Source organism: Bufo bufo, chromosome 6, assembly GCF_905171765.1.
Source record: "Bufo bufo chromosome 6, aBufBuf1.1, whole genome shotgun sequence".
NCBI classification, from domain to species: Eukaryota; Metazoa; Chordata; class Amphibia; order Anura; family Bufonidae; genus Bufo; species Bufo bufo.
The window spans coordinates 297427946-297455853 of record NC_053394.1 but is presented as its reverse complement, the minus strand read 5'-3'; the positions used below and the strand labels follow the sequence as shown (position 1 = coordinate 297455853).

The 27908-nt window shown below is 45.3% G+C and overlaps 1 protein-coding gene across 1 annotated transcript in view; it reads right to left on the bottom strand.

Moving 5' to 3' along the window:
- The window catches only part of LOC121006124 (keratin, type I cytoskeletal 19-like), a 44707-nt gene extending 20467 nt beyond the window's left edge, over window positions 1–24240 (bottom strand). The window contains exons 1-2 of the mRNA XM_040439065.1: window positions 23803–24240; window positions 22491–22573 (exon numbers count right to left, since the gene is read on the bottom strand). Of these exons, the coding sequence (XP_040294999.1) occupies window positions 22491–22573; window positions 23803–24180 (461 nt within the window). The 5' untranslated portion in view covers window positions 24181–24240. The remainder of the gene's footprint in view (window positions 1–22490; window positions 22574–23802) is intronic.
- Between the last annotated feature and the right edge of the window lie 3668 nt (window positions 24241–27908).

Sequence of the window (27908 nt, the reverse complement as noted above, 5' to 3'; positions counted from 1 at the left end):
ATTGTACTCCAGGGCACTTCCTCATTCAATCCTTTTTTTATTTTCATTTTACCATTATATTGCGGGGCAACCCAAAGTTGAATGAACCTCTCCTCTGTCTGGGTGCCGGGGCCTAAAATATCTGACAGTGGCCTGTTCCAGTGGTGGGTGACATGAAGCCTGATTCTCTGCTATGACATGAAGCCTGATTCTCTGCTATGGGACATCTCTCCTCTGTCTGGGTGCCGGGGCCTAAATATCTGACAATGGCCTGTTCCAGTGTTGGGTGACATGAAGCATGATTCTCTGCTATGACATGAAGACTGATTCTCTGTTATTGGACCTCTCTCCTCTGTCTGGGTGCCGGGGCCTAAATATCTGACAATGGCCTGTTCCAGTGGTGGGTGACGTGAAGCCTGATTCTCTGCTATGCCATGAAGCCTGATTCTCTGCTATGGGACCTCTCTCCTCTGTCTGGGTGCCGGGGCCTAAATATCTGACAGTGGCCTGTTCCAGTGGTGGGTGACATGAAGCCTGATTCTCTGCTATGACATGAAGCCTGATTCTCTGCTATGGGACATCTCTCCTCTGTCTGGGTGCCGGGGCCTAAATATCTGACAATGGCCTGTTCCAGTGTTGGGTGACATGAAGCATGATTCTCTGCTATGACATGAAGACTGATTCTCTGTTATTGGACCTCTCTCCTCTGTCTGGGTGCCGGGGCCTAAAAATATCTGACAATGGCCTGTTCCAGTGTTGGGTGACATGAAGCCTGATTCTCTGCTATGACATGAAGCCTGATTCTCTGCTATGGGACCTCTCTCCTCTGTCTGGTTGCCGGGGCCTAAAAATATCTGACAATGGCCTGTTCCAGTGGTGGGTGACATGAAGCCTGATTCTCTGCTATGACATGAAGCCTGATTCTCTGCTATAAGACATCTCTCCTCTGTCTGGGTGCCGGGGCCTAAATATCTGACAATGGCCTGTTCCAGTGGTGGGTGACATGAAGCCTGATTCTCTGCTATGCCATGAAGCCTGATTCTCTGCTATGGGACCTCTCTCCTCTGTCTGGGTGCCGGGGCCTAAATATCTGACAATGGCCTGTTCCAGTGGTGGGTGACGTGAAGCCTGATTCTCTGCTATGACATGAAGCCTGATTCTCTGCTATGGGACCTCTCGCTCTTCTGTCTGGGTGCCGGGGCCTAAATATCTGACAATGGCCTGTTCCAGTGGTGGGTGACGTGAAGCCTGATTCTCTGCTATGGGACCTCTCTCCTCTGTCTGGGTGCTGGGGCCTAAATATCTGACAATGGCCTGTTCCAGTGGTGGGTGACGTGAAGCCTGATTCTCTGCTATGCCATGAAGCCTGATTCTCTGCTATGGGACCTCTCTCCTCTGTCTGGGTGCCGGGGCCTAAATATCTGACAATGGCCTGTTCCAGTGGTGGGTGACGTGAAGCCTGATTCTCTGCTATGACATGAAGCCTGATTCTCTGCTATGACTTGAAGCCTGATTCTCTGCTATGACATTAAGCCTGATTCTCTGCTATGGGACCTCTCTCCTCTGTCTGGGTGCCGGGGCCTAAAAATATCTGACAATGGCCTGTTCCAGTGGTGGGTGACATGAAGCCTGATTCTCTGCTATGGGACCTCTCTCCTCTGTCTGGGTGCCGGGGCCTAAATATCTGACAATGGCCTGTTCCAGTGGTGGGTGGCGTGAAGCCTGATTCTCTGCTATGACATGAAGCCTGATTCTCTGCTATGACTTGAAGCCTGATTCTCTGCTATGACATGAAGCCTGATTCTCTGCTATGACTTGAAGCCTGATTCTCTGCTATGACATTAAGCCTGATTCTCTGCTATGGGACCTCTCTCCTCTGTCTGGGTGCCGGGGCCTAAAAATATCTGACAATGGCCTGTTCCAGTGGTGGGTGACATGAAGCCTGATTCTCTGCTATGGGACCTCTCTCCTCTATCTGGGTGCCGGGGCCTAAATATCTGACAATGGCCTGTTCCAGTGGTGGGTGACGTGAAGCCTGATTCTCTTCTATGACATGAAGCCTGATTCTATGCTATGGGACCTCTCTCCTCTGTCTGGGTGCCGGGGCCTAAATATCTGACAATGGCCTGTTCCAGTGGTGGGTGGCGTGAAGCCTGATTCTCTGCTATGACATGAAGCCTGATTCTCTGCTATGACTTGAAGCCTGATTCTCTGCTATGACATGAAGCCTGATTCTCTGCTATGGGACCTCTCTCCTCTGTCTGGGTGCCGGGGCCTAAATATCTGACAATGGCCTGTTCCAGTGGTGGGTGACGTGAAGCCTGATTCTCTGCTATGACATGAAGCCTGATTCTATGCTATGGGGTCTCTCTCCTCTGTCTGGGTGCCGGGGCCTAAATATCTGACAAGGGCCTGTTCCAGTGGTGGGTGACGTGAAGCCTGATTGTCTGCTATGACATGAAGCCTGATTCTCTGCTATGACTTGAAGCCTGATTCTCTGCTATGACATGAAGCCTGATTCTCTGCTATGGGACCTCTCTCCTCTGTCTGGGTGCCGGGGCCTAAATATCTGACAATGGCCTGTTCCAGTGGTGGGTGACGTGAAGCCTGATTCTCTGCTATGACATGAAGCCTGATTCTATGCTATGGGACCTCTCTCCTCTGTCTGGGTGCCGGGGCCTAAATATCTGACAATGGCCTGTTCCAGTGGTGGGTGACGTGAAGCCTGATTCTCTGCTATGACATGAAGCCTGATTCTCTGCCATGAGACCTCTCTCCAATTGATATTGGTTAATTTTAATTTATTTTATTTTTATTTTAATTCATTTCCCTATCCACATTTGTTTGCAGGGGATTTACCTACATTTTGCTGCCTTTTGCAGCCCTCTAGCCCTTTCCTGGGCTATTTTACAGCCTTTTTAGTGCCGAAAAGTTCGGGTCCCCATTGACTTCAATGGGGTTCGGGTTCGAGCGAAGTTCGGGTCGAGTTCGGATCCCGAACCCGAACATTTCCGGGAAGTTCGGCCGAACTTCTCGAACCCGAACATCCAGGTGTTCGCTCAACTCTACTCATTACATGCAAAGCGAGATATTTCAAGCCTTTATTTGTATTTGGATGATTATGGCTTACAGCTTATGAAAACCCCAAAAGTCACAATCTCAGGTACCCTTTACTCAGGGGGTATGGATTAATTAGCTGACTAGAGTGTGACACTTTGAGCCTAGAATATTGAACCTTTGCACAATATTCTAATTTTAAGTTGCATTACTGAAATAAATGAACTTTTGCACGATATTCTAATTTTTTCGAGTTTCACCTGTATATATATATATATATATAATTTGTCAGGGAGACGTACACCATCTAATGATAGACTCACATTTCCCTATATGGTTTCCACATATTATGAGCTCTCTGCACCTATTTCTATGATCAGTACAAAGAGGAAACAGAACGTTACAGGCAGAACAATGGTCAGGCCTGGAGAGGTGAGTAACCACTGGACTTGCATGCACCATTTGCCACATATGCAGCATTAACCCATCCACTGCGCTCCATCAGGGCTCTTAAAATGTACCATTTGACTGCCCTAGGAGACCATGCAGTCTTTTGTTAACATCCTCACTTTCTTAAATCAACAGGTATGCTGACATTAACTCCTTCATTTTACAGACCACTATGGATTCTGACATTAACTCCTCCACTGTACAGACCACCATGGACTGTGACATTAACTCCTCCACTGTACAGACCACTATAGATTCTGACATTAACTACTTCATTTTACAAACCACCATGGATTCTGACATTAACTCATTCATTGTACAGACCACCATGGATTCTGACATTAACTCCTTCACTGTACAGACCACCATGGTTTCTGACATTCACACCTACACTGCCCCAGATCACCAAGGATTATAATATTAACTCCTAAACTGCCCCAGACCACCAGGTATACTGTAATTAAACTCTTCACTGCTGTAGACCACTAAGGATGTTAACATTAACCCTTTTACTGACAATGATGACCAGGTATGCTATCACTAACCCTTTTAAAGCAAGTTATACATACATTAACTCCTTTGCTGCCCTACACTACAGGGATGCAGGCATTATACTGTCATTAACACTCTCACTGCTACAGACCATCAAAGATTCTGATATTAACTGCTTTATTGCCCTAAGCCATCACGGGTGGAGGAAATAACCCACACTACAGTAGACTTTGATACTAGTTGCATACTCTCCAAGTTGGTAGACCACACCACTGCTATAGGAGGGGGCCTGATGTGAACTGCTCCTGTTCCTGATATTTAACCACTGCATTATCCTGCAGTCTCCACTAGGAGGGGAGCTCAATTCTAAGAGATTTCACAGCTTACAAATCCAACGTAACTGTATTAATTCATATTAACTGAGCTCCCCATAGTAGTGACTGCAGGCAGTTTTACTACATACTGTTTGTCTTCTCTACACTTAGTTTCGTTTTGTAACAAGTGCAGTCACCATTCTAGCAAAGTGTTAATATAGTGGGACCGCGCTGCTCCTTGTTCACACAAGGCGTTTTTCCAGGAATGCAGGTGATCACTTTCTCTGGCTCAAGACAGACACCCTTCAGTTGGATAGTGGTGTGCTTCGACCCAGATTGAAGCTTTTATGCCTTGGAGGTGCTGGCCTGACGAGAATCTCGCCACTGACGAAGCTTTATGTGAAACCCGGGTCGGGCTGTGCGGAAAGAATACTATCATATTGATATGCTAAATAACCTTTTTACTTCTGTGAGTATAATAAAACAGAAAGTTTTTACTGTGCCGGAGGTACTCTCACTATTGTGTGATTTATGACATCTTGCAGAAAAGCCTTTAACGATCCAGCATAGATTTGCTGAGCTTCAATCTGGGTTGAAGCACACCACTATCCAACTGAAGGGTGTCTGTCTTGAGCCAGAGAAAGTGATTACCTGCATTCCTGGAAAAACGCCTTGTGTGAACAAGGAGCAGCTCGGTCCCACTATATTAACACTTTGCATTTGTGAAGAACCTACTTCATTTCGGGAGACCAGCAGCGCAAGTACCGTTGAAACCTAGTGACTCATTTTATTTAATTTTATTGTCATTCTAGCAAAACTTGATTCGTTACTAGGGATGAGCGAACCCGAACTGTATAGTTCGGGTTCGTACCGAATTTTGGGGTGTCCGTGACACGGACCCGAACCCGAACATTTTCGTAAAAGTCTGTGTTCGGGTTCGGTGTTCGGCGCTTTCTTGGCGCTTTTTGAAAGGCTGCAAAGCAGCCAATCAACAAGCGTCATACTACTTGGCCCAAGAGGCCATCACAGCCATGCCTACTATTGGCATGGCTGTGATTGGCCAGTGCAGCATGTGACCCAGCCTCTATTTAAGCTGGAGTCACGTAGCGCCGCACGTCACTCTGCTATGATCAGTGTAGGGAGAGGTTGCAGCTGCGACGTTAGGGCGAGATTAGGCAGATTAACTCCTCCAAAAGACTTCATTCTGTGATCGATCTGCAGCTGTGGATCATTGAAGTGCTATTATTGACGGCGGCCATTTTGTGACTTGTGGTGCGCCAGCACAAGCTATCACCAAGTGTATTTAACCATCGATAGTGTGGTTATTTTGTGCTATATCCTACATCAGCTGCAGGCTGAGCCTGTGTCACCGAAGTGCATTTAACCATCAACAGTCTGGTTATTTTTTGGCCATATACTACATCAGCTGCAGGCTGAGCCTGTGTCACCCAAGTGCATTTAACCATCAACAGTCTGATTATTTTTTGGCCATATGCTACATCTGGTGAAGGCTGAGCCTGTGTCACCCAAGTGCATTTAACCATCAACAGTGTGGTTATTTTTTGGCCAAATATTACATCAGGGGCAAGTTGAGCCTGTCACCCAGCGCCTAAAAAATAGACCTGACATTTCTATTCAACCAAATCTGTACTGTTTTAGCTGGTCAAGTTATTTGTAGTGACCGTAAAAGCACACTTTTTTTTCTGGGTTGAAAAACTATTCCCAAATTTGCCATTCTCAAAATAAATAGTTTCTGGTATTTGAGGCCTACTTGAAATCTATCCCAAAAAGGATATCTTACATTGAAGGTGCTGATAGTGTCATTCAGAAAAACCTAAGACACACGCTAGCGTGCTGATAGAAGTCTGATTCTGTGATTAAACCTATACCTGTCACACAGCGCAAAAAAAAAACAGGTCTCACATCTCTATTCAACCAAATCTGCACTGTTTTAGCTGGTCAAGTTATTTGTAGTGACCGTAAAAGCACACTTTTTGTTCTGGGTTGAAAAACCATTCCCAAATTTGCCATTCTCAAAATAACTAGTTTCTGGTATTTGAGGCCTACTTGAAATCTATCCCAAAAAGGATATCTTACATCGAAGGTACTGATAGTGTCATTCAGAAAAACCTAAGACACACGCTACCGTGCAGATAGAAGTCTGATTCTGTGATTAAACCTATACCTGTCACACAGCGCAAAAAAAAACAGGCCTCACATCTCTATTTAACCAAATCTGTACTGTTTTAGTTGGTCAAGTTATTTGTAGTGACCGTAAAAGCACACTTTTTTTTCTGGGTTGAAAAACCATTCCCAAATTTGCCATTCTCAAAATAACTAGTTTCTGGTATTTGAGGCCTACTTGAAATCTTTCCCAAAAAGGATATCTTACATTGAAGGTACTGATAGTGTCATTCATAAAAACCTAAGACACACGCTACCGTGCAGATAGAAGTCTGATTCTGTGATTAAACCTATACCTGTCACACAGCGCAAAAAAAAACAGGCCTCACATCTCTATTTAACCAAATCTGTACTGTTTTAGCTGGTCAAGTTATTTGTAGTGACCGTAAAAGCACACTTTTTTTTCTGGGTTGAAAAACCATTCCCAAATTTGCCATTCTCAAAATAACTAGTTTTTGGTATTTGAGGCCTACTTGAAATCTATCCCAAAAAGAATATCTTACATTGAAGGTACTGATAGTGTCATTCAGAAAAACCTAAGACACACGCTAGCGTGCTGATAGAAGTCTGATTCTGTGATTAAACCTATACCTGTCACACAGCGCAAAAAAAAACAGGCCTCACATCTCTATTTAACCAAATCTGTACTGTTTTTTTTTTTAAATCAGATTATTTTTATTGAAAATTTTCCATTTTAACAACAAAAGACAAAACATTAACCCTCCCACCCTCCCCTCAACACATCCCATGGGACAAGAGCCATTGTACAACATCTCGATGCAATATGTTACACATTATTATAGTCACTGTATCTATCACAATATTTTCACTCATATTCGTGCAACTGTGAACAGTGTGTTATCATCTAGATTAGTATGTGGATATGTAGAAGTATTCATAAGATCCTCCTTTACCCTGAAATCCTCAGAATAAATTGTTCGACATACTTTTTGTGAATTCTCTCTACCTCCCCTTTCCATTCTTTACTAGTCATTCCTCAATCACTCTCTCATTTATTCACTCCCTCTCTTATTCCTTTACATCTGTATGTTGTAATGTTGAATCCATAGTGACCATATCTTTTCAAACTTCTTTAAGCAATTCCTTTTTTGATAAACAAATTTCTCCAAACTAATCAGTACATGTATTCTTTTTTCCAGTTCTTCCACTGATGGCGGTTGTCTGCTTAACCAGTGAAATGCTATTACTTTTCTAGCCTGATATAATACTCTAATAATAGCTAATCTTTTCTCCGGCACTGAATTTGGAATATTCACACATCCTAACATACATTCCGTCACTTTCATATTAAGTTCGACACCAAAAACAGTTTTCACCAATTTACCTACCCCTACCCAGTATCTCCTCAACCTCGGGCAATTCCACATTAAGTGAATGAGATCCGCATTTGCTACATCGCACCTCGGGCAGCAATCGTCACTCCTGTACCCCATTTTTTTCATCAGAACTGGAGTTTTATACACTCTGTGCAGTAACAAGAGCTGAGATACCCTTTGAGCCTCACTAACCGCAATTTGAGTAAAATCCTCCAGGACAGCATCCCATTGCTCCTCTGTTAAGTCAGGGGCATCCCTCTTCCATTTATCATACAACCGAAATTGTTGCTTCTCTGTACTGTTTTAGCTGGTCAAGTTATTTGTAGTGACCGTAAAAGCACACTTTTTTTTCTGGGTTGAAAAACCATTCCCAAATTTGCCATTCTCAAAATAACTAGTTTCTGGTATTTGAGGCCTACTTGAAATCTATCCCAAAAAGAATATCTTACATTGAAGGTACTGATAGTGTCATTCAGAAAAACCTAAGACACACGCTAGCGTGCTGATAGAAGTCTGATTCTGTGATTAAACCTATACCTGTCACACAGCGCAAAAAAAAAACAGGCCTCACATCTCTATTCAACCAAATCTGCACTGTTTTAGCTGGTCAAGTTATTTGTAGTGACCGTAAAAGCACACTTTTTGTTCTGGGTTGAAAAACCATTCCCAAATTTGCCATTCTCAAAATAACTAGTTTCTGGTATTTGAGGCCTACTTGAAATCTATCCCAAAAAGGATATCTTACATTGAAGGTACTGATAGTGTCATTCAGAAAAACCTAAGACACACGCTACCGTGCAGATAGAAGTCTGATTCTGTGATTAAACCTATACCTGTCACACAGCGCAAAAAAAAAACAGGCCTCACATCTCTATTTAACCAAATCTGTACTGTTTTAGCTGGTCAAGTTATTTGTAGTGACCGTAAAAGCACACATTTTTTTCTGGGTTGAAAAACCATTCCCAAATTTGCCATTCTCAAAATAACTAGTTTCTGGTATTTGAGGCCTACTTGAAATCTATCCCAAAAAGGATATCTTACATTGAAGGTACTGATAGTGTCATTCAGAAAAACCTAAGACACACGCTACCGTGCAGATAGAAGTCTGATTCTGTGATTAAACCTATACCTGTCACACAGCGCAAAAAAAAAAACAGGCCTCACATCTCTATTTAACCAAATCTGTACTGTTTTAGCTGGTCAAGTTATTTGTAGTGACCGTAAAAGCACACATTTTTTTCTGGGTTGAAAAACCATTCCCAAATTTGCCATTCTCAAAATAACTAGTTTCTGGTATTTGAGGCCTACTTGAAATCTATCCCAAAAAGGATATCTTACATTGAAGGTACTGATAGTGTCATTCAGAAAAACCTAAGACACACGCTAGCGTGCTGATAGAAGTCTGATTCTGTGATTAAACCTATACCTGTCACACAGCGCAAAAAAAAACAGGTCTCACATCTCTATTCAACCAAATCTGCACTGTTTTAGCTGGTCAAGTTATTTGTAGTGACCGTAAAAGCACACTTTTTGTTCTGGGTTGAAAAACCATTCCCAATTTTGCCATTTTCAAAATAACTAGTTTCTGGTATTTGAGGCCTACTTGAAATCTATCCCAAAAAGGATATCTTACATTGAAGGTACTGATAGTGTCATTCAGAAAAACCTAAGACACACGCTACCGTGCAGATAGAAGTCTGATTCTGTGATTAAACCTATACCTGTCACACAGCGCAAAAAAAAAACAGGCCTCACATCTCTATTTAACCAAATCTGTACTGTTTTAGCTGGTCAAGTTATTTGTAGTGACCGTAAAAGCACACTTTTTTTTCTGGGTTGAAAAACCATTCCCAAATTTGCCATTCTCAAAATAACTAGTTTCTGGTATTTGAGGCCTACTTGAAATCTATCCCAAAAAGAATATCTTACATTGAAGGTACTGATAGTGTCATTCAGAAAAACCTAAGACACACGCTACCGTGCAGATAGAAGTCTGATTCTGTGATTAAACCTATACCTGTCACACAGCGCAAAAAAAAACAGGCCTCACATCTCTATTTAACCAAATCTGTACTGTTTTAGCTGGTCAAGTTATTTGTAGTGACCGTAAAAGCACACATTTTTTTCTGGGTTGAAAAACCATTCCCAAATTTGCCATTCTCAAAATAACTAGTTTCTGGTATTTGAGGCCTACTTGAAATCTATCCCAAAAAGAATATCTTACATTGAAGGTACTGATAGTGTCATTCAGAAAAACCTAAGACACACGCTAGCGTGCTGATAGAAGTCTGATTCTGTGATTAAACCTATACCTGTCACACAGCGCAAAACAAAACAGGTCTCACATTTCTATTCAACCAAATCTGCACTGTTTTAGCTGGTCAAGTTATTTGTAGTGACCGTAAAAGCACACTTTTTGTTCTGGGTTGAAAAACCATTCCCAAATTTGCCATTTTCAAAATAACTAGTTTCTGGTATTTGAGGCCTACTTGAAATCTATCCCAAAAAGGATATCTTACATTGAAGGTACTGATAGTGTCATTCAGAAAAACCTAAGACACACGCTACCGTGCAGATAGAAGTCTGATTCTGTGATTAAACCTATACCTGTCACACAGCGCAAAAAAAAACAGGCCTCACATCTCTATTTAACCAAATCTGTACTGTTTTAGCTGGTCAAGTTATTTGTAGTGACCGTAAAAGCACACTTTTTTTTCTGGGTTGAAAAACCATTCCCAAATTTGCCATTCTCAAAATAACTAGTTTCTGGTATTTGAGGCCTACTTGAAATCTATCCCAAAAAGAATATCTTACATTGAAGGTACTGATAGTGTCATTCAGAAAAACCTAAGACACACGCTAGCGTGCTGATAGAAGTCTGATTCTGTGATTAAACCTATACCTGTCACACAGCGCAAAAAAAAACAGGTCTCACATCTCTATTCAACCAAATCTGCACTGTTTTAGCTGGTCAAGTTATTTGTAGTGACCGTAAAAGCACACTTTTTGTTCTGGGTTGAAAAACCATTCCCAAATTTGCCATTCTCAAAATAACTAGTTTCTGGTATTTGAGGCCTACTTGAAATCTATCCCAAAAAGGATATCTTACATTGAAGGTACTGATAGTGTCATTCAGAAAAACCTAAGACACACGCTACCGTGCAGATAGAAGTCTGATTCTGTGATTAAACCTATACCTGTCACACAGCGCAAAAAAAAACAGGCCTCACATCTCTATTTAACCAAATCTGTACTGTTTTAGCTGGTCAAGTTATTTGTAGTGACCGTAAAAGCACACTTTTTTTTCTGGGTTGAAAAACCATTCCCAAATTTGCCATTCTCAAAATAACTAGTTTCTGGTATTTGAGGCCTACTTGAAATCTATCCCAAAAAGAATATCTTACATTGAAGGTACTGATAGTGTCATTCAGAAAAACCTAAGACACACGCTACCGTGCAGATAGAAGTCTGATTCTGTGATTAAACCTATACCTGTCACACAGCGCAAAAAAAAACAGGCCTCACAATGGTCTGCCGGGTGTTCACTCCAAGGTCATGGAAGTCACGCCTGCGGCCACCCCGTTCTCCGAGGGATATGTCCTGAAATCCAGCTGAAAGCTGCAGAACATCAGTCGGAGGTCTCTCCACTACTGGCGGGCCTCTCTGGCGCCCTCTTCCCACAAGCAAAGGCTCGGCTGGTGGCTGCTGGGGTCTTTCAATGCGTCTAGGTTCTTGAGCCTCTTGCTCCTGTCCAGGCTGTCCTTGGCTGGGCTGCCCCCTGGCACGTGCTCTTCCGCGGGCTCTGGCTCGTCCACTCATCTTCTATTCCTGAGAGGATATAAACCGCTAATAAGGTCAATCTGCCGCCTAGCAGCTCCGCCGTGGCACAATCACCTCAGAACTCGCATACTGGTGACTTTAGGTATCTTCACTGGTCACTTTGAGCAGAATGATGACATCCGAGTCACGGCACAAATGTAACCCTCTTTTCCTTGCACCATCTGCGACACCTCCAGCTTTCACACTCACTCGGTCACCAGCTCCTCCAGGCATAAACTCTAAGTGGACTCTAAGGGACGACACTCAGGTCTTCTGTGGTTTAAAGCTTTATTGAGGTGGAGTGCACTTGGCTGGAGCCTGTAATACAACAGGGAAACACTGCCACTATGTGGTATACAGCCAGGTCACCAGCCCACCTCCTTCACAGTAAATGTCTGCACTCTAAATATATTATAAAACAGTGATCGTATAGTGGTTTTTACATTGAACAAGTATATGAAGATAACAGCAACATACCTGTAATACAACAGGGAAACACTGCCACTATGTGGTATACAGCCAGGTCACCAGCCTACCTATATCATAACAGGCAGTCATTATATTACATTCCCACATACATGTTACAGGATATAACAAAGCATACAGAAAAATGAACAAGAGAAAATCATTTACAAAGATATTGCAGCAGGGTGACCTGGAATACAGCATGTCTTGCAGCCATTTTAGGAAGAACACATGGCTCTCTAACTGTACATCATCTACTCAGCCTAGCATGTGCTGCAGGGTTTAAAGGCTGCTAAAAAACATACAGTCACAGTGGGCAAAATCAGAACACCCGCCGCCAAGAGACTCCGCCTGCTACTGACCGCCGCCATCTGGGACCGAGCACCCCAAAGGCAGCTTCAAGGAGTTCCCTGGCATGGCACTTCTTCAAACAATGTGCTGACGACAAGACCCGAGTGGTTTGCACGCTGTGCCATCAGAGCCTGAAGCGAGGCATTAACGTTCTGAACCTTAGCACAACCTGCATGACCAGGCACCTGCATGCAAAGCATGAACTGCAGTGGAGTAAACACCTTAAAAACAAGGAAGTCACTCAGGCTCCCCCTGCTGCCTCTTCTGCTGCTGCCGCCTCGGCCTCTTCTGCTGCTGCCGCCGCCTCGGCCTCTTCTGCTGCTGCTGCCGCCGCCTCGGCCTCTTCCTCTGCCTCTGGAGGAATGTTGGCACCTGCCGCCCAGCAAACATGGGATGTACCACCAACACCACCACCTGCGTCACCAAGCATCTCAACCATGTCACACGGCAGCGTTCAGCTCTCCATCTCACAAACATTTGAGAGAAAGCGTAAATTCCCACCTAGCCACCCTCGATCCCTGGCCCTGAATGCCAGCATTTCTAAACTACTGGCCTATAAAGTGCTGTCATTTAGGCTGGTGGACACACACAGCTTCAAACAGCTCATGTCGCTTGCTGTCCCACAGTATGTTGTTCCCAGCCGGCACTACTTCTCCAAGAGAGCTGTGCCTTCCCTGCACAACCAAGTGTCCGATAAAATCAAGTGTGCACTGCGCAACGCCATCTGTGGCAAGGTCCACCTAACCACAGATACGTGGACCAGTAAGCACGGCCAGGGACGCTATATCTCCCTAACTGCACACTGGGTAAATGTAGTGGCGGCTGGGCCCCAGGCGAAGAGCTGTTTGGCGCACATCCTTCCGCCGCCAAGGATCGCAGGGCAACATTCTTTGCCTCCTGTCTCCTCCTCCTCCTACTCAGCTTCCTCCTCCTCTTCTTCCACCTGCTCATCCAGTCAGCCACACACCTTCACCACCAACTTCAGCACAGCCCGGGGTAAACGTCAGAAGGCCGTTCTGAAACTCATATGTTTGGGGGACAGGCCCCACACCGCACAGGAGTTGTGGCGGGGTATAGAACAACAGACCGACGAGTGGTTGCTGCCGGTGAGCCTCAAGCCCGGCCTGGTGGTGTGCGATAATGGGCGAAATCTCGTTGCAGCTCTGGGACTAGCCGGTTTGACGCACATCCCTTGCCTGGCGCATGTGCTGAATTTGGTGGTGCAGAAGTTCATTCGCAACTACCCCGACATGTCAGAGCTGCTGCATAAAGTGCGGGCCGTCTGTTCGCACTTCCGGCGTTCACACCCTGCCGCCGCTCGCCTGTCTGCGCTACAGCGTAACTTCGGCCTTCCCGCTCACCGCCACATATGCGACGTACCCACCAGGTGGAACTCCACCTTGCATATGCTGGACAGACTGTGCGAGCAGCAGCAGGCCATAGTGGAGTTTCAGCTGCAGCACGCACGGGTCAGTCGCACTGCGGATCAGACACACTTCACCACCAATGACTGGGCCTCCATGCGAGACCTGTGTGCCCTGTTGCGCTGTTTCGAGTACTCCACCAACATGGCCAGTGGCGATGACGCCGTTATCAGCGTTACAATACCACTTCTATGTCTCCTTGAGAAAACACTTAGGGCGATGATGGAAGAGGAGGTGGCCCAGGAGGAAGAGGAGGAAGAGGGGTCATTTTTAGCACTTTCAGGCCAGTCTCTTCGAAGTGACTCAGAGGGAGGTTTTTTGCAACACCAGAGGCCAGGTACAAATGTGGCCAGACAGGGCCCACTACTGGAGGACGATGAGGACGAGGATGAGGAGGAGGTGGAGGAGGATGAGGATGAAGCATGTTCACAGCGGGGTGGCACCCAAAGCAGCTCGGGCCCATCACTTGTGCGTGGCTGGGGGGAAACACAGGACGATGACGATACGCCTCCCACAGAGGACAGCTTGTCCTTACCTCTGGGCAGCCTGGCACACATGAGCGACTACATGCTGCAGTGCCTACGCAACGACAGCAGAGTTGCCCACATTTTAACGTGTGCGGACTACTGGGTTGCCACCCTGCTGGATCCCCGGTACAAAGACAATGTGCCCACCTTACTTCCCACACTGGAGCGTGATAGGAAGATGCGCGACTACAAGCGCACGTTGGTAGACGCGCTACTGAGAGCATTCCCAAATGTCACAGGGGAACCAGTGGAAGCCCAAGGCGAAGGCAGAGGAGGAGCAAGAGGTCGCCAACGCAGCTGTGTCACGGCCAGCTCCTCTGAGGGCAGGGTTAGCATGGCAGAGATGTGGAAAAGTTTTGTCACCACGCCCAGCTAACTGCACCACCACCTGATACGGAACGTGTTAGCAGGAGGCAACATTTCACTAACATGGTGGAACAGTACCTGTGCACACCCCTCCACGTACTGACTGATGGTTCGGCCCCATTCAACTTCTGGGTCTCCAAATTGTCCACGTGGCCAGAGCTAGCCTTTTATGCCTTGGAGGTGCTGGCCTGCCCGGCGGCCAGCGTTTTGTCTGAACGTGTATTCAGCACGGCAGGGGGCGTCATTACAGACAAACGCAGCCGCCTGTCTACAGCCAATGTGGACAAGCTGACGTTCATAAAAATTAACCAGGCATGGATCCCACAGGACCTGTCCATCCCTTGTGCAGATTAGATATTAACTACCTCCCCTTAACAATATATTATTCTACTCCAGGGCACTTCCTCATTCAATACTATTTTTAATTTCATTTTACCATTATACAGGGAGTGCAGAGTTATTAGGCAAGTTGTATTTTTGAGGATTAATTTTATTATTGAACAACAACCATGTTCTCAATGAACCCAAAAAACTCATTAATATCAAAGCTGAATATTTTTGGAAGTAGTTTTTAGTTTGTTTTTAGTTTTAGCTATTTTAGGGGGATATCTGTTTGTGCAGGTGACTATTACTGTGCATAATTATTAGGCAACTTAACAAAAAACAAATATATACCCATTTCAATTATTTATTTTTACCAGTGAAACCAATATAACATCTCAACATTCACAAATATACATTTCTGACATTCAAAAACAAAACAAAAACAAATCAGTGACCAATATAGTCACCTTTCTTTGCAAGGACACTCAAAATCCTGCCATCCATGGATTCTGTCAGTGTTTTGATCTGTTCACCATCAACATTGTGTGCAGCAGCAACCACAGCCTCCCAGACACTGTTCAGAGAGGTGTACTGTTTTCCCTCCTTGTAAATCTCACATTTGATGATGGACCACAGGTTCTCAATGGGGTTCAGATCAGGTGAACAAGGAGGCCATGTCATTAGATTTTCTTCTTTTATACCCTTTCTTGCCAGCCACGCTGTGGAGTACTTGGACGCGTGTGATGGAGCATTGTCCTGCATGAAAATCATGTTTTTCTTGAAGGATGCAGACTTCTTCCTGTACCACTGCTTGAAGAAGGTGTCTTCCAGAAACTGGCAGTAGGACTGGGAGTTGAGCTTGACTCCATCCTCAACCCGAAAAGGCCCCACAAGCTCATCTTTGATGATACCAGCCCAAACCAGTACTCCACCTCCACCTTGCTGGCGTCTGAGTCGGACTGGAGCTCTCTGCCCTTTACCAATCCAGCCACGGGCCCATCCATCTGGCCCATCAAGACTCACTCTCATTTCATCAGTCCATAAAACCTTAGAAAAATCAGTCTTGAGATATTTCTTGGCCCAGTCTTGACGTTTCAGCTTGTGTGTCTTGTTCAGTGGTGGTTGTCTTTCAGCCTTTCTTACCTTGGCCATGTCTCTGAGTATTGCACACCTTGTGCTTTTGGGCACTCCAGTGATGTTGCAGCTCTGAAATATGGCCAAACTGGTGGCAAGTGGCATCTTGGCAGCTGCACGCTTGACTTTTCTCAGTTCATGGGCAGTTATTTTGCGCCTTGGTTTTTCCACACGCTTCTTGCGACCCTGTTGACTATTTTGAATGAAACGCTTGATTGTTCGATGATCACGCTTCAGAAGCTTTGCAATTTTAAGAGTGCTACATCCCTCTGCAAGATATCTCATTATTTTTGACTTTTCTGAGCCTGTCAAGTCCTTCTTTTGACCCATTTTGCCAAAGGAAAGGAAGTTGCCTAATAATTATGCACACCTAATATAGGGTGTTGATGTCATTAGACCACACCCCTTCTCATTACAGAGATGCACATCACCTAATATGCTTAATTGGCAGTAGGCTTTCGAGCCTATACAGCTTGGAGTAAGACAACATGCATAAAGAGGATGATGTGGTCAAAATACTCATTTGCCTAATAATTCTGCACGCAGTGTATTGCGGGGCAACCCAAAGTTGAATGAACCTCTCCTCTGTCTGGGTGCCGGGGCCTAAATGTGTGACAGTGGCCTGTTCCAGTGGTGGGTGACGTGAAGCCTGATTCTCTGCTATGACATGAAGACAGATTCTGCGCTGACATCAGGCCAGATTCTCTGTTACGGGACCTCTCTCCTCTGCCTGGGTGCCTGGGCCTAAATGTGTGACAGTGGCCTGTTCCAGTGGTGGGTGACGTGAAGCCTGATTCTCTGCTATGACATGAAGACAGATTCTGCGCTGACATAAGGCCAGATTCTCTGTTACGGGACCGCTCTCCTCTGTCTGGGTGCCGGGGCCTAAATGTGTGACAGTGGCCTGTTCCAGTGGTGGGTGACGTGAAGCCTGATTCTCTGCTATGACATGAAGACAGATTCTGCGCTGACATAAGGCCAGATTCTCTGTTACGGGACCGCTCTCCTCTGTCTGGGTGCCTGTTCCAGTGGTGGGTGACGTGAAGCCTGATTCTCTGCTATGACATGAAGACAGATTCTGCGCTGACATAAGGCCAGATTCTCTGTTACGGGACCTCTCTCCTCTGCCTGGGTGCCTGGGCCTAAATGTGTGACAGTGGCCTGTTCCAGTGGTGGGTGACCTGAAGCCTGATTCTCTGCTATGACATGAATACAGATTCTGCGCTGACATAAGGCCAGATTCTCTGTTACGGGACCTCTCTCCTCTGCCTGGGTGCCGGGGCCTAAATGTTTGACAGTGGCCTGTTCCAGTGGTGGGTGACCTGAAGCCTGATTCTCTGCTATGACATGAATACAGATTCTGCACTGACATAAGGCCAGATTCTCTGTTACGGGACCTCTCTCCTCTGCCTGGGTGCCGGGGCCTAAATGTGTGACAGTGGCCTGTTCCAGTGGTGGGTGACGTGAAGCCTGATTCTCTGCTATGACATGAAGACAGATTCTGCGCTGACATAAGGCCAGATTCTCTGTTACGGGACCTCTCTCCTCTGCCTGGGTGCCTGGGCCTAAATGTGTGACAGTGGCCTGTTCCAGTGGTGGGTGACGTGAAGCCTGATTCTCTGCTATGACATGAATACAGATTCTGGGCTGACATAAGGCCAGATTCTCTGTTACGGGACCGCTCTCCTCTGTCTGGGTGCCGGGGCCTAAATGTGTGACAGTGGCCTGTTCCAGTGGTGGGTGACGTGAAGCCTGATTCTCTGCTATGACATGAAGACAGATTCTGCGCTGACATAAGGCCAGATTCTCTGTTACGGGACCTCTCTCCTCTGCCTAGGTGCCTGGGCCTAAATGTGTGACAGTGGCCTGTTCCAGTGGTGGGTGACGTGAAGCCTGATTCTCTGATATAACATGAAGACAGATTCTGCGCTGACATAAGGCCAGATTCTCTGTTACGGGACCTCTCTCCTCTGCCTGGGTGCCTGGGCCTAAATGTGTGACAGTGGCCTGTTCCAGTGGTGGGTGACGTGAAGCCTGATTCTCTGATATAACATGAAGACAGATTCTGCGCTGACATAAGGCCAGATTCTCTGTTACGGGACCGCTCTCCTCTGTCTGGGTGCCGGGGCCTAAATGTGTGACAGTGGCCTGTTCCAGTGGTGGGTGACGTGAAGCCTGATTCTCTGCTATGACATGAAGACAGATTCTGCGCTGACATAAGGCCAGATTCTCTGTTACGGGACCTCTCTCCTCTGCCTGGGTGCCTGGGCCTAAATGTGTGACAGTGGCCTGTTCCAGTGGTGGGTGACGTGAAGCCTGATTCTCTGCTATGACATGAAGACAGATTCTGCGCTGACATAAGGCCAGATTCTCTGTTACGGGACCGCTCTCCTCTGTCTGGGTGCCGGGGCCTAAATGTGTGACAGTGGCCTGTTCCAGTGGTGGGTGACGTGAAGCCTGATTCTCTGCTATGACATGAAGACTGATTCTGCGCTGACATAAGGCCAGATTCTCTGTTACGGGACCTCTCTCCTCTGCCTGGGTGCCTGGGCCTAAATGTGTGACAGTGGCCTGTTCCAGTGGTGGGTGACGTGAAGCCTGATTCTCTGCTATGACATGAAGACAAATTCTGCGCTGACATAAGGCCAGATTCTCTGTTACGGGACCGCTCTCCTCTGTCTGGGTGCCGGGGCCTAAATGTGTGACAGTGGCCTGTTCCAGTGGTGGGTGACGTGAAGCCTGATCTCTGCTATGACATGAAGACAGATTCTGCGCTGACATAAGGCCAGATTCTCTGTTACGGGACCTCTCTCCTCTGCCTGGGTGCCTGGGCCTAAATGTTTGACAGTGGCCTGTTCCAGTGGTGGGTGACGTGAAGCCTGATTCTCTGCTATGACAGGAAGACAGATTCTGCGCTGACATAAGGCCAGATTCTCTGTTACGGGACCGCTCTCCTCTGTCTGGGTGCCGGGGCCTAAATGTGTGACAGTGGCCTGTTCCAGTGGTGGGTGACGTGAAGCCTGATTCTCTGCTATGACATGAAGACTGATTCTGCGCTGACATGAAGCCAGATTCTCTGCTATGGCATGAAGAGACTGATTCTCTGCTGACATGAAGCCAGATTCTTTGCTATGGCATGAAGAGACTGATTCTCTGCTGACGTGAAGCCAGATTCTCTGCTATGGGACCTCTGTCCAATTGATATTGGTTCATTTTTATTTTTTTTATTTTAATTTTAATTCATTTCCCTATCCACATTTGTTTGCAGGGGATTTACCTACATGTTGCTGCCTTTTGCAGCCCTCTAGCTCTTCCCTGGGCTGTTTTACAGCCTTTTTAGTGCCCAAAAGTTCGGGTCCCCATTGACTTCAATGGGGTTCGGGACGAAGTTCGGATCGGGTTCGGATCCCGAACCCGAACATTTCCGGGAAGTTCGGCCGAACTTCTCGAACCCGAACATCCAGGTGTTCGCTCAACTCTATTCGTTACCACAAAACGCGATAAAATTCAGATTAATTTCAAATAAGTTTTCCTAAACCGAATTCCGCTTCGAATGAATCGCTACACTCAACACTGCTTGTGAGCTTTTAGCTATACTACTAGTTACAGCCCAGTGGTGTAGAGAGGTACAGCCCCAGCAGTAAGAGATCTACATCTTAGCAATGTGCATCCATAGAGCTACAGTCTGAACAGTGTGCTGCCAGAGAGCTACATAGCCAGCTGTGTGCAGCCAGAGAGCTACAGCCCCAGAAATGTGCAACCAGAGAGCTACAGCCCCAGCAATGTGCAACCAGAGAGCTACAGCCCCAGCAATGTGCAACCAGAGAGCTACAGCCCCAGCAATGTGCAGCCAGAGAGCTACAGCCCCAGCAAAGTGCAGCCAGAGAGCTACAGCCCTAGCAATGTGCAACCAGAGAGCTACATAGTCAGCTGTGTGCAGCCAGAGAGCTATAGCCCTAGCAAAGTGCATCCATGGAGCTACAGTCTGAACAGTGTGCTGCCAGAGAGCTACATAGCCAGCTGTGTGCAGCCAGAGAGCTACAGCCCCAGCAATGTGCAACCAGAGAGCTACAGCCCCCGCAATGTGCAGCCAGAGAGCTACAGCCCCAGCAATGTGCTGCCAGAGAGCGACATATGTAGTGTACGGGGGCTATAATGCCCGTCACTACAGAAAGGTCACTTGGTGTGCTGTCGTTCCCCCCCTTATTTATGGGGAGATTGGTATGAGTCGTCTTTATAAAATGTAATGTAATGCTATGTACTTCCCTGTTACTGTAAAATGTGCATGTACAGGCCTGCTAGGGGTGTCATTCCAGCTCTTAGTCACTAGAGGGAGCTAGGGAGCCCTAGGTTATATAAGGCCCAGTCAGGGTAAGGAGAGGCAGTCTAGAGTCGGTAGTCTAGTCTAACCAGAGTGAGAACCAAGTTGGAGATTAGACAATGTCAGAGTCAAGTCCAGGCCTGAAGCCTGCAGACCAGGAGAGGGTATTGCAGTCCCTGTAACCGGGTTCCAGATTCAAGGAGAAGGTTCCCCTCCTGAGTTCACCTATGCAGAAGCAGGAACACCTCAGTTAAAGAGCCTGAGGAAGCTGAGAGAGAGACAGAGGCAAGTCCAGAAAAGCAAGAGGTACTCAAGACAACAGAGGAGGTACTTTATAATTATAAAACCAAGGATATACGCCAGAGCTAGGGTATCGGGCCTTGGAGAAGATTTTCTATGTTCCAGGATCAGTCAGGAATAGAGTGCAAGCCGCCTGTACTGCAAGTCCTGTGTTTCACACTCTGAAGTCACCTTGCTATATATATTGCCTGCATCAAATGTATTGCAACCAACTGTCTGCAAAAGAACTGCGTTTCTACCTATGTCCATGTATGATGACTACTAAAGTTTGAGTTCTGTTTTAACATCACGTGGTTCCTCAGTTATTCCTGCTATCAGCAAACGGCGTGCCACCGTTTATTTGGCACTGGCGTCACGAACATTTCTTATCATCACCTGCCCTTGCAGAGAGTCAGCCGTCTCAGGTTAGTGTCTATTGCACTACAACACCCAGGAACATTTCTAAACCTAACTTGAGTACGCTGCACATAGCCAGCTGTGTGCAGCCAGAGAGCTATAGCCCTAGCAAAGTGCATCCATAGAGCTACAGTCTGAACAGTGTGCTGCTAGAGAGCTACATAGCCAGCTGTGTGCAGCCATATAGCTACAGCCCCAGCAAAGTGCAGCCAGAGAGCTACAGCCCCAGCAATGTGCAACCAGAGAGCTACAGTCCAAACAGTGTGCTGCCAGAGTGCTACATATCCAGCCGTGAGCAGACATACAGCTACATCTACAGCATTTTGCAGCAAGAGAGCTATATCCCCAGCGCTGTGTAGCCAGGGAGCTACAGTCCGAAGTGTGCTGGAAGAGTGCTACATACCCAGTAATGTGCAGCCAGAGAGCTACAAATCCAGCCGTGTGCAGCCATACGTCTACAGCTCCAGCATTTTGCAGCCAGAGAGTAGTGATGAGCTGCAGGGGCTATATTCGAATTTGCGATATTTAACGAATATTTTTTAAAATATTCGTCATATATTCGCGAATTTCGAGAATTCAAGATTATTTTATTGAATGCGATAAATTGTCAATGTAAAAATCGCGTAATGCGAATTCGTAACGTGAAATACAGGCGTGGGTCACTTTGGCTACATTTTTCAAGCTGGTATAAGTTTCCTGAGACTGGAGAAAATGGTTGGCACGGCAGAACATTAGAATAGCTTTATATGCAGCTAGAGTCAAGTGCTCCAATATATTCGCGATTGCGCAAATCGGCAGGGATTAGAATATTTTTTCGCATTTTAGCAGGTCTGACTACAGATTACTGATTGGTGCACTAAGTATTGTTGTGAACTTGACATTGCTTCCTTCTCATTGGCCCACAAGCAAGAAGCAGAGAGGAATCGTGTTCAGATGGAAAAAAAATGATGAATATTCGATATAACTAATATATAGCACTATATTCTAAATATTTGCGAATTCTCGAAGTGGCGATATTCGCAATAAAAATTCGCTATTTGAATATTCGTGCTCAATACTACCAGAGAGTTACATCCCTAGCTCTGTGTAGTCCTACAGTTACAGCCCCAGCAGTGTGCAGTGAAACACGGTGCAGACTAAAATATGAGGTAAACCTGCGCACCACTGCATGTCATCTGAGTGGCACCTACCAGTCCGTTAACAACTATAAAAGAGGCACCAATTTTTTTTTACAAAGAATCGTTTCTTACTTTGTTTTGAAGTCATCTCCTGCCAACCGTGCATTATCAATTTGAAGCAATATACTAGCATTTTCTGTGGTGGCATCTAGGATCTAAAAAAAAGTTAATATAGCCATAAATAAATCATACAAAACTCAAACACCTAACTCCACTGAAAAAAGCGAAATGTACAGTAAGAATGGTACAGCGGCCATTAATATGGTGTCTTCACTGAACTGATACAGGACATGCGGAGAGGATTACATGCCACTTAGTGGACAACAAGCAGTAGATAATACCCAAGGGAAGATGGCATATACCGTATTTTTCGCCCTATAAGATGCACTTTTTCCCCCCAAAGTGGAGGGCAAATGTCAGTAAGTCTTATGGGGCGAATACTCAAGACTGCCTCCTTTAGGGAAACGCTCATTAGTATAGGAGGACCGGGAAGCAGTGAATGCAGCGCTCACCGGGCTCTCTACTCACTCTGATTGGGGGTCATTCAAATGGAGGTCTGATCTGAGGTCTGATTGGGGGACGTAATAACATTGGGGGTCTGTTCTGAGGTCTGATTAAAAACATTTTTTTTTCTTATTTTCCTCCTCTGAAACGTCCGTCTTATAGGGCGAAAAACACGGTATATGGTTGTAGTTAATATTTAATACTGAATCACTGGTGTTCACTAATGAGTATGACATCTGAGTTGTGGTATTGACTGAAGGCAAATCCTCAGACTTGAGTGAAGTTAGAATTTAGTTTATGTATGTCATTTAATAAATTGGCCTTTGTTAAAATAATTTAAACTAAGGAAAAAATAGTAACTCTTTTAAAATGTATTATGGTTAGCACTGTTGACTTGCAGCGCTGGGGTCCTAGGTTTGAATCTAACCAAGGACACCATCTGCATGGAGTTTGTATGTTCTCCTTGCATTTGTTTGGGTTTCCTCAATGAACTCGAATTTCCTCCCACATAGGGGACTTAGATTGTGTGCCCTGTTGGGGACAGTATAATGCAAGTGTCTGTAAAGTGCTGTGGAATATGTAAGTGAGTTGAGTAAATAAATGATCTATTAACGGGGTTGTTCGGGCTTTTACTATTGATAACCTATCCTAAGGATAGGTCATCAATATCAGATTGGTTGGGGTCTGATACCCAGCACCCCGCCAATCTGATATTGATGACCTATCCAGAGGATAGGTCATCAATAGTAAAAGCCCAGACAACTTCTTTAAGCATAATAATGTATTTAACCATTTATCAAGATCTATGTGCATGAGCATCATATAGAAGACATGGATATGATGGACAGATATGTCCTATAAAACATATGATTTTTTTTACCTGTTTTCTTAGTCCCTCAATAGTTTCAAAGTAATGCTTGTAATCTCTTTCTGAGCTTCCACTGTTCTTGCTGTACCACTCCCTAATATGTCCATCTAGCTTGGCATTAGCCTTCTCCAAGGAGCGCACTTGGTTTATATAGCTGGCCAAACGGTCATTCAGGTTCTGCATGGTCTTCTTTTGATTCCCCATGATTTGAATACTTCCATATTGTACATATCTTCCTGTGACATTTTTCGAAATTTGGGTGCCCAGTCCTCCTGCCCCAGCATAGACACTGGAGGCATAGCTGCCTCCTGATACCCTGTGGTAAGCTCCATCACTGATACTGCCAGTTTTGACAGAGGTCACCTTCTTGAAAGAAACTTGGTTGTACATTGTGCAGACCGATCACAGTAGACCCTCAGCTCTTCTCTTGTCTATACAAAAAATAAATGACTCTTAATTTTCTGTGCTTAATAACCAGTGTTAAAAGTCCACTTTTATGTTTGATTAGTGATAAGTAAGCCTACATAACTGACCCCGATAACATCTCCTGGAGGTCATTGCTCTGTTCTGACAAACTGACTCATCATCAAACCTCGTTCAATTTGGCAGGTCCCAAGACCTAATTGACAACTTGAATAATCTTTACAAAAACACAGAAATATAGTGGCAATACTGGAGGAGCTGCTCAACCCCTAACACTGTAGCGTGTTTTTCATTGGGGGAGCAGCCCCACCGGATGTGGACCGCAGCAAACGACTATCCCCAGCAAAAAATGCATACGGTGGAGGATGTCGGCGCGGTCCACATGCACCACAAGGGCATCCTACACAAAACGGAGCATTGTGCGGATGAAAATATAATCATATAAATCACAGAAAAAATGCACCAAACGGATATGCCACTGACTATACTGGCTAGTCATAAATGCAGATATTAAAAGCTGAGACTTTCGCCAATATATTCCTGTCAGGAAAATATCGGAGCCCTTTATGACTAGCCAGTATAGTCACTGGCATATCCGTTTGGTGCATTTTTTCTGTGATTTATATGATTATATTTTCATCCGCACAATGCTCCGTTTTGTGTGGGATGCCCTTGTGGTGCATGTGGACCGCGCCGACATCCTCCACCGTATGCATTTTTTGCTGGGGATAGTCGTTTGCTGCGGTCCACATGCGGTGGGGCTGCTCCCCCAATGAAAAACACGCTACAGTGTTAGGGGTTGAGCAGCTCCTCCAGTATTGCCACTATATTTCTGTGTTTTTGTCTTGTTTTATATGTAGTGTATGTGCCTTTACCTGGCATTCAAACACTCTTTTGCACCAGGGGACCTCCATCACATGGTCTGATATGGGTGTGGCTTACAGTCTGGCTTTGTTCACATTGCACTAGTTGTCCTGCTAGGCGTTTGTGTGGAAGCCTGGCTGTGAGCTGGATTACATCACCTTAAGACCTTGTTCACACCATAGTTAGCGTAGTGGTAGGACCCTTTGCCATGCTGAGTGACTGTGACGTGGTGCATGAAGGGCTCCGATATTTTCCTGACAGGAATATATTGGCGAAAGTCTCAGCTTTTAATATCTGCATTTATGACTAGCCAGTATAGTCAGTGGCATATCCGTTTGGTGCATTTTTTCTGTGATTTATATGATTATATTTTCATCCGCACAATGCTCCGTTTTGTGTAGGATGCCCTTGTGGTGCATGTGGACCGCGCCGACATCCTCCACCGTATGCATTTTTTGCTGGGGATAGTCGTTTGCTGCGGTCCACATGCGGTGGGGCTGCTCCCCCAATGAAAAACACGCTACAGTGTTAGGGGTTGAGCAGCTCCTCCAGTATTGCCACTATATCTCTGTGTTTTTGTCTTGTTTTATATGTAGTGTATGTGCCTTTACCTGGCATTCAAACACTCTTTTGCACCTGGGGACCTCCATCACATGGTCTGATATGGGTGTGGCTTACAGTCTGGCTTTGTTCACATTGCACTAGTTGTCCTGCTAGGCGTTCGTGTGGAAGCCTGGCTGTGAGCTGGATTACATCACCTTAAGACCTTGTTCACACCATAGTTAGCGTAGTGGTAGGACCCTTTGCCATGCTGAGTGACCGTGACGTGGTGCATGAAGGGCTCCGACATTTTCCTGACAGGAATATATTGGCGAAAGTCTCAGCTTTTAATATCTGCATTTATGACTAGCCAGTATAGTCAGTGGCATATCCGTTTGGTGCGTTTTTTCTGTGATTTATACAACTTGAATAATCTTTACCTACACACTGAACGTCTCATTAAAATTGCTAACATATTAACCAAATTCAATGACTTTGACTAAAATTCTTAAAGTGGTTGTCTAGTTTAAAAATCCTACTGTAATTTCATGTATTCTATTAGGAAAATTTTAGTTAGCACAGAGGGCTCCTCGGTTTAGGCTTCTCATCTCTTGGCCAGGGTGAAGAGTGGTTACCAAGAATATGTCATGCTCTGGAAGACCTGTCATGTCTCACATTATGCAGACAACCTATTGACTTCAATGAACATGGTGTAATGCTTCACTTTCCCTGTGTTGGATCTCTGGCAAAGCTGAGCACTTGTTTACAGTTGATCGGTTATCGGAATTAAAGAGGATGTCTGTGTGGGAACACTAATTCTCAAATGCTCTATTATGAGTTAATAGAAGTAGTGGCATCCCTAGAAATGAGGGGTCCAATAGCAAACATGATAATGGGCCCCAATTATGGTGCGAGGTTTTAATGTAACATTTTTTATTTTTTTCCCTCTATGCCCAAGAACTCCATAGCATAAGCATGGTCTGCCCCCATGGTATATGGTCTTTGAACAGTAGGTTACTCCCTGTTTGGGAGTCTCTTCCCAATAATTAGAGCAAGAAGCACCTACATAGAGCATTTCTAATGTTGGGGGATCTGGCATGACAATGTATTATATGGACAGACTATCGATTTCAGTGGGTACTGTTTAATGCTTCATTTCTCCTGTGGTGATGCTACAGGGGAATTGAAGCTTGCAGCTGGGTTGCCCATCATATTACATTTAATGGCTGGGGTCTCAGCTGGACATCATTTGTTGACTATAGTAAACGTTTCTTGCTTCTAGTGGTAACACAAACTCCATTAGTAGGCAAAGGCACAAGAGTGTGACAACTTCCCTGGTGTGCATCTAGTGGTTTGATACGTGGTGTTCAGTCATTAAAGAGTAACTAAACCTTTCTACAACTTTTCTTACAAATGTTTTAAATAGCTTAAAAATATAATATACTGTAATATACTTTATTAACCAGTAATTCAGTTTTCCTGCTCAAATAGGCACCCAACGTCCTGGGTGCCTATCACATCTTAAAATCATTATTTTAGTACAGCACTGACATGTTAAGATGCGATAGGCACCCAGGACTTTGGGTGCCTATTTGAGCACGAAAACTGGTTAATAAAATGTATTTAGAGGCTATTTAGAACATTTTAAGGACGTTTGTAGAAAAGTTTAGTTACTCTTTAAAAGTGTTTTCCACTATTTTATGTTTGCTCAATGATGTGTGACCCACGTGCTATCAATGGGGTTGTGTCTGCTACTTTAGCTCACTTAAAGGGACTGTCCATGTATATCACAGAAAATCTCTTTTAAAGGGTTTCTGTCACCCTGCAAAACTCATTTTTTTTTTTGTATAGTTAGATTCCTCATAGTGCGATATAGCAGAATATAATGCTCTTACTTACTTTCATGCGGCCGATTCTTTATAAAACGAACTTTTATAATATGTAAATGAGGGCTCTACCAGCAAGTAGGGCGTCTACTTGCTGGTAGCTGCTGCAGAAATCCGCCCCCTCGCCGTGTTGATTGACAGGGCCAGCCGTGATCTCCTCCTCCGGCCGGCCCTGTCAGTAATTCAAAAATCGCGCGCCTCGCGTCATTCGGCGCAGGCGCTCTGAGATGAGGAGGCTCGTATCCTCAGCACTCCCTCAGTGCGCCTGCGCCGATGACATCACCGAAAGAGAAGACGTCATCGGCACAGGCGCACTGAGGGAGTGCTGAGGATACGAGCCTCCTCATCTCAGAGCGCCTGCGCCGAATGACGCGAGGCGCGCGATTTTTGAATTACTGACAGGGC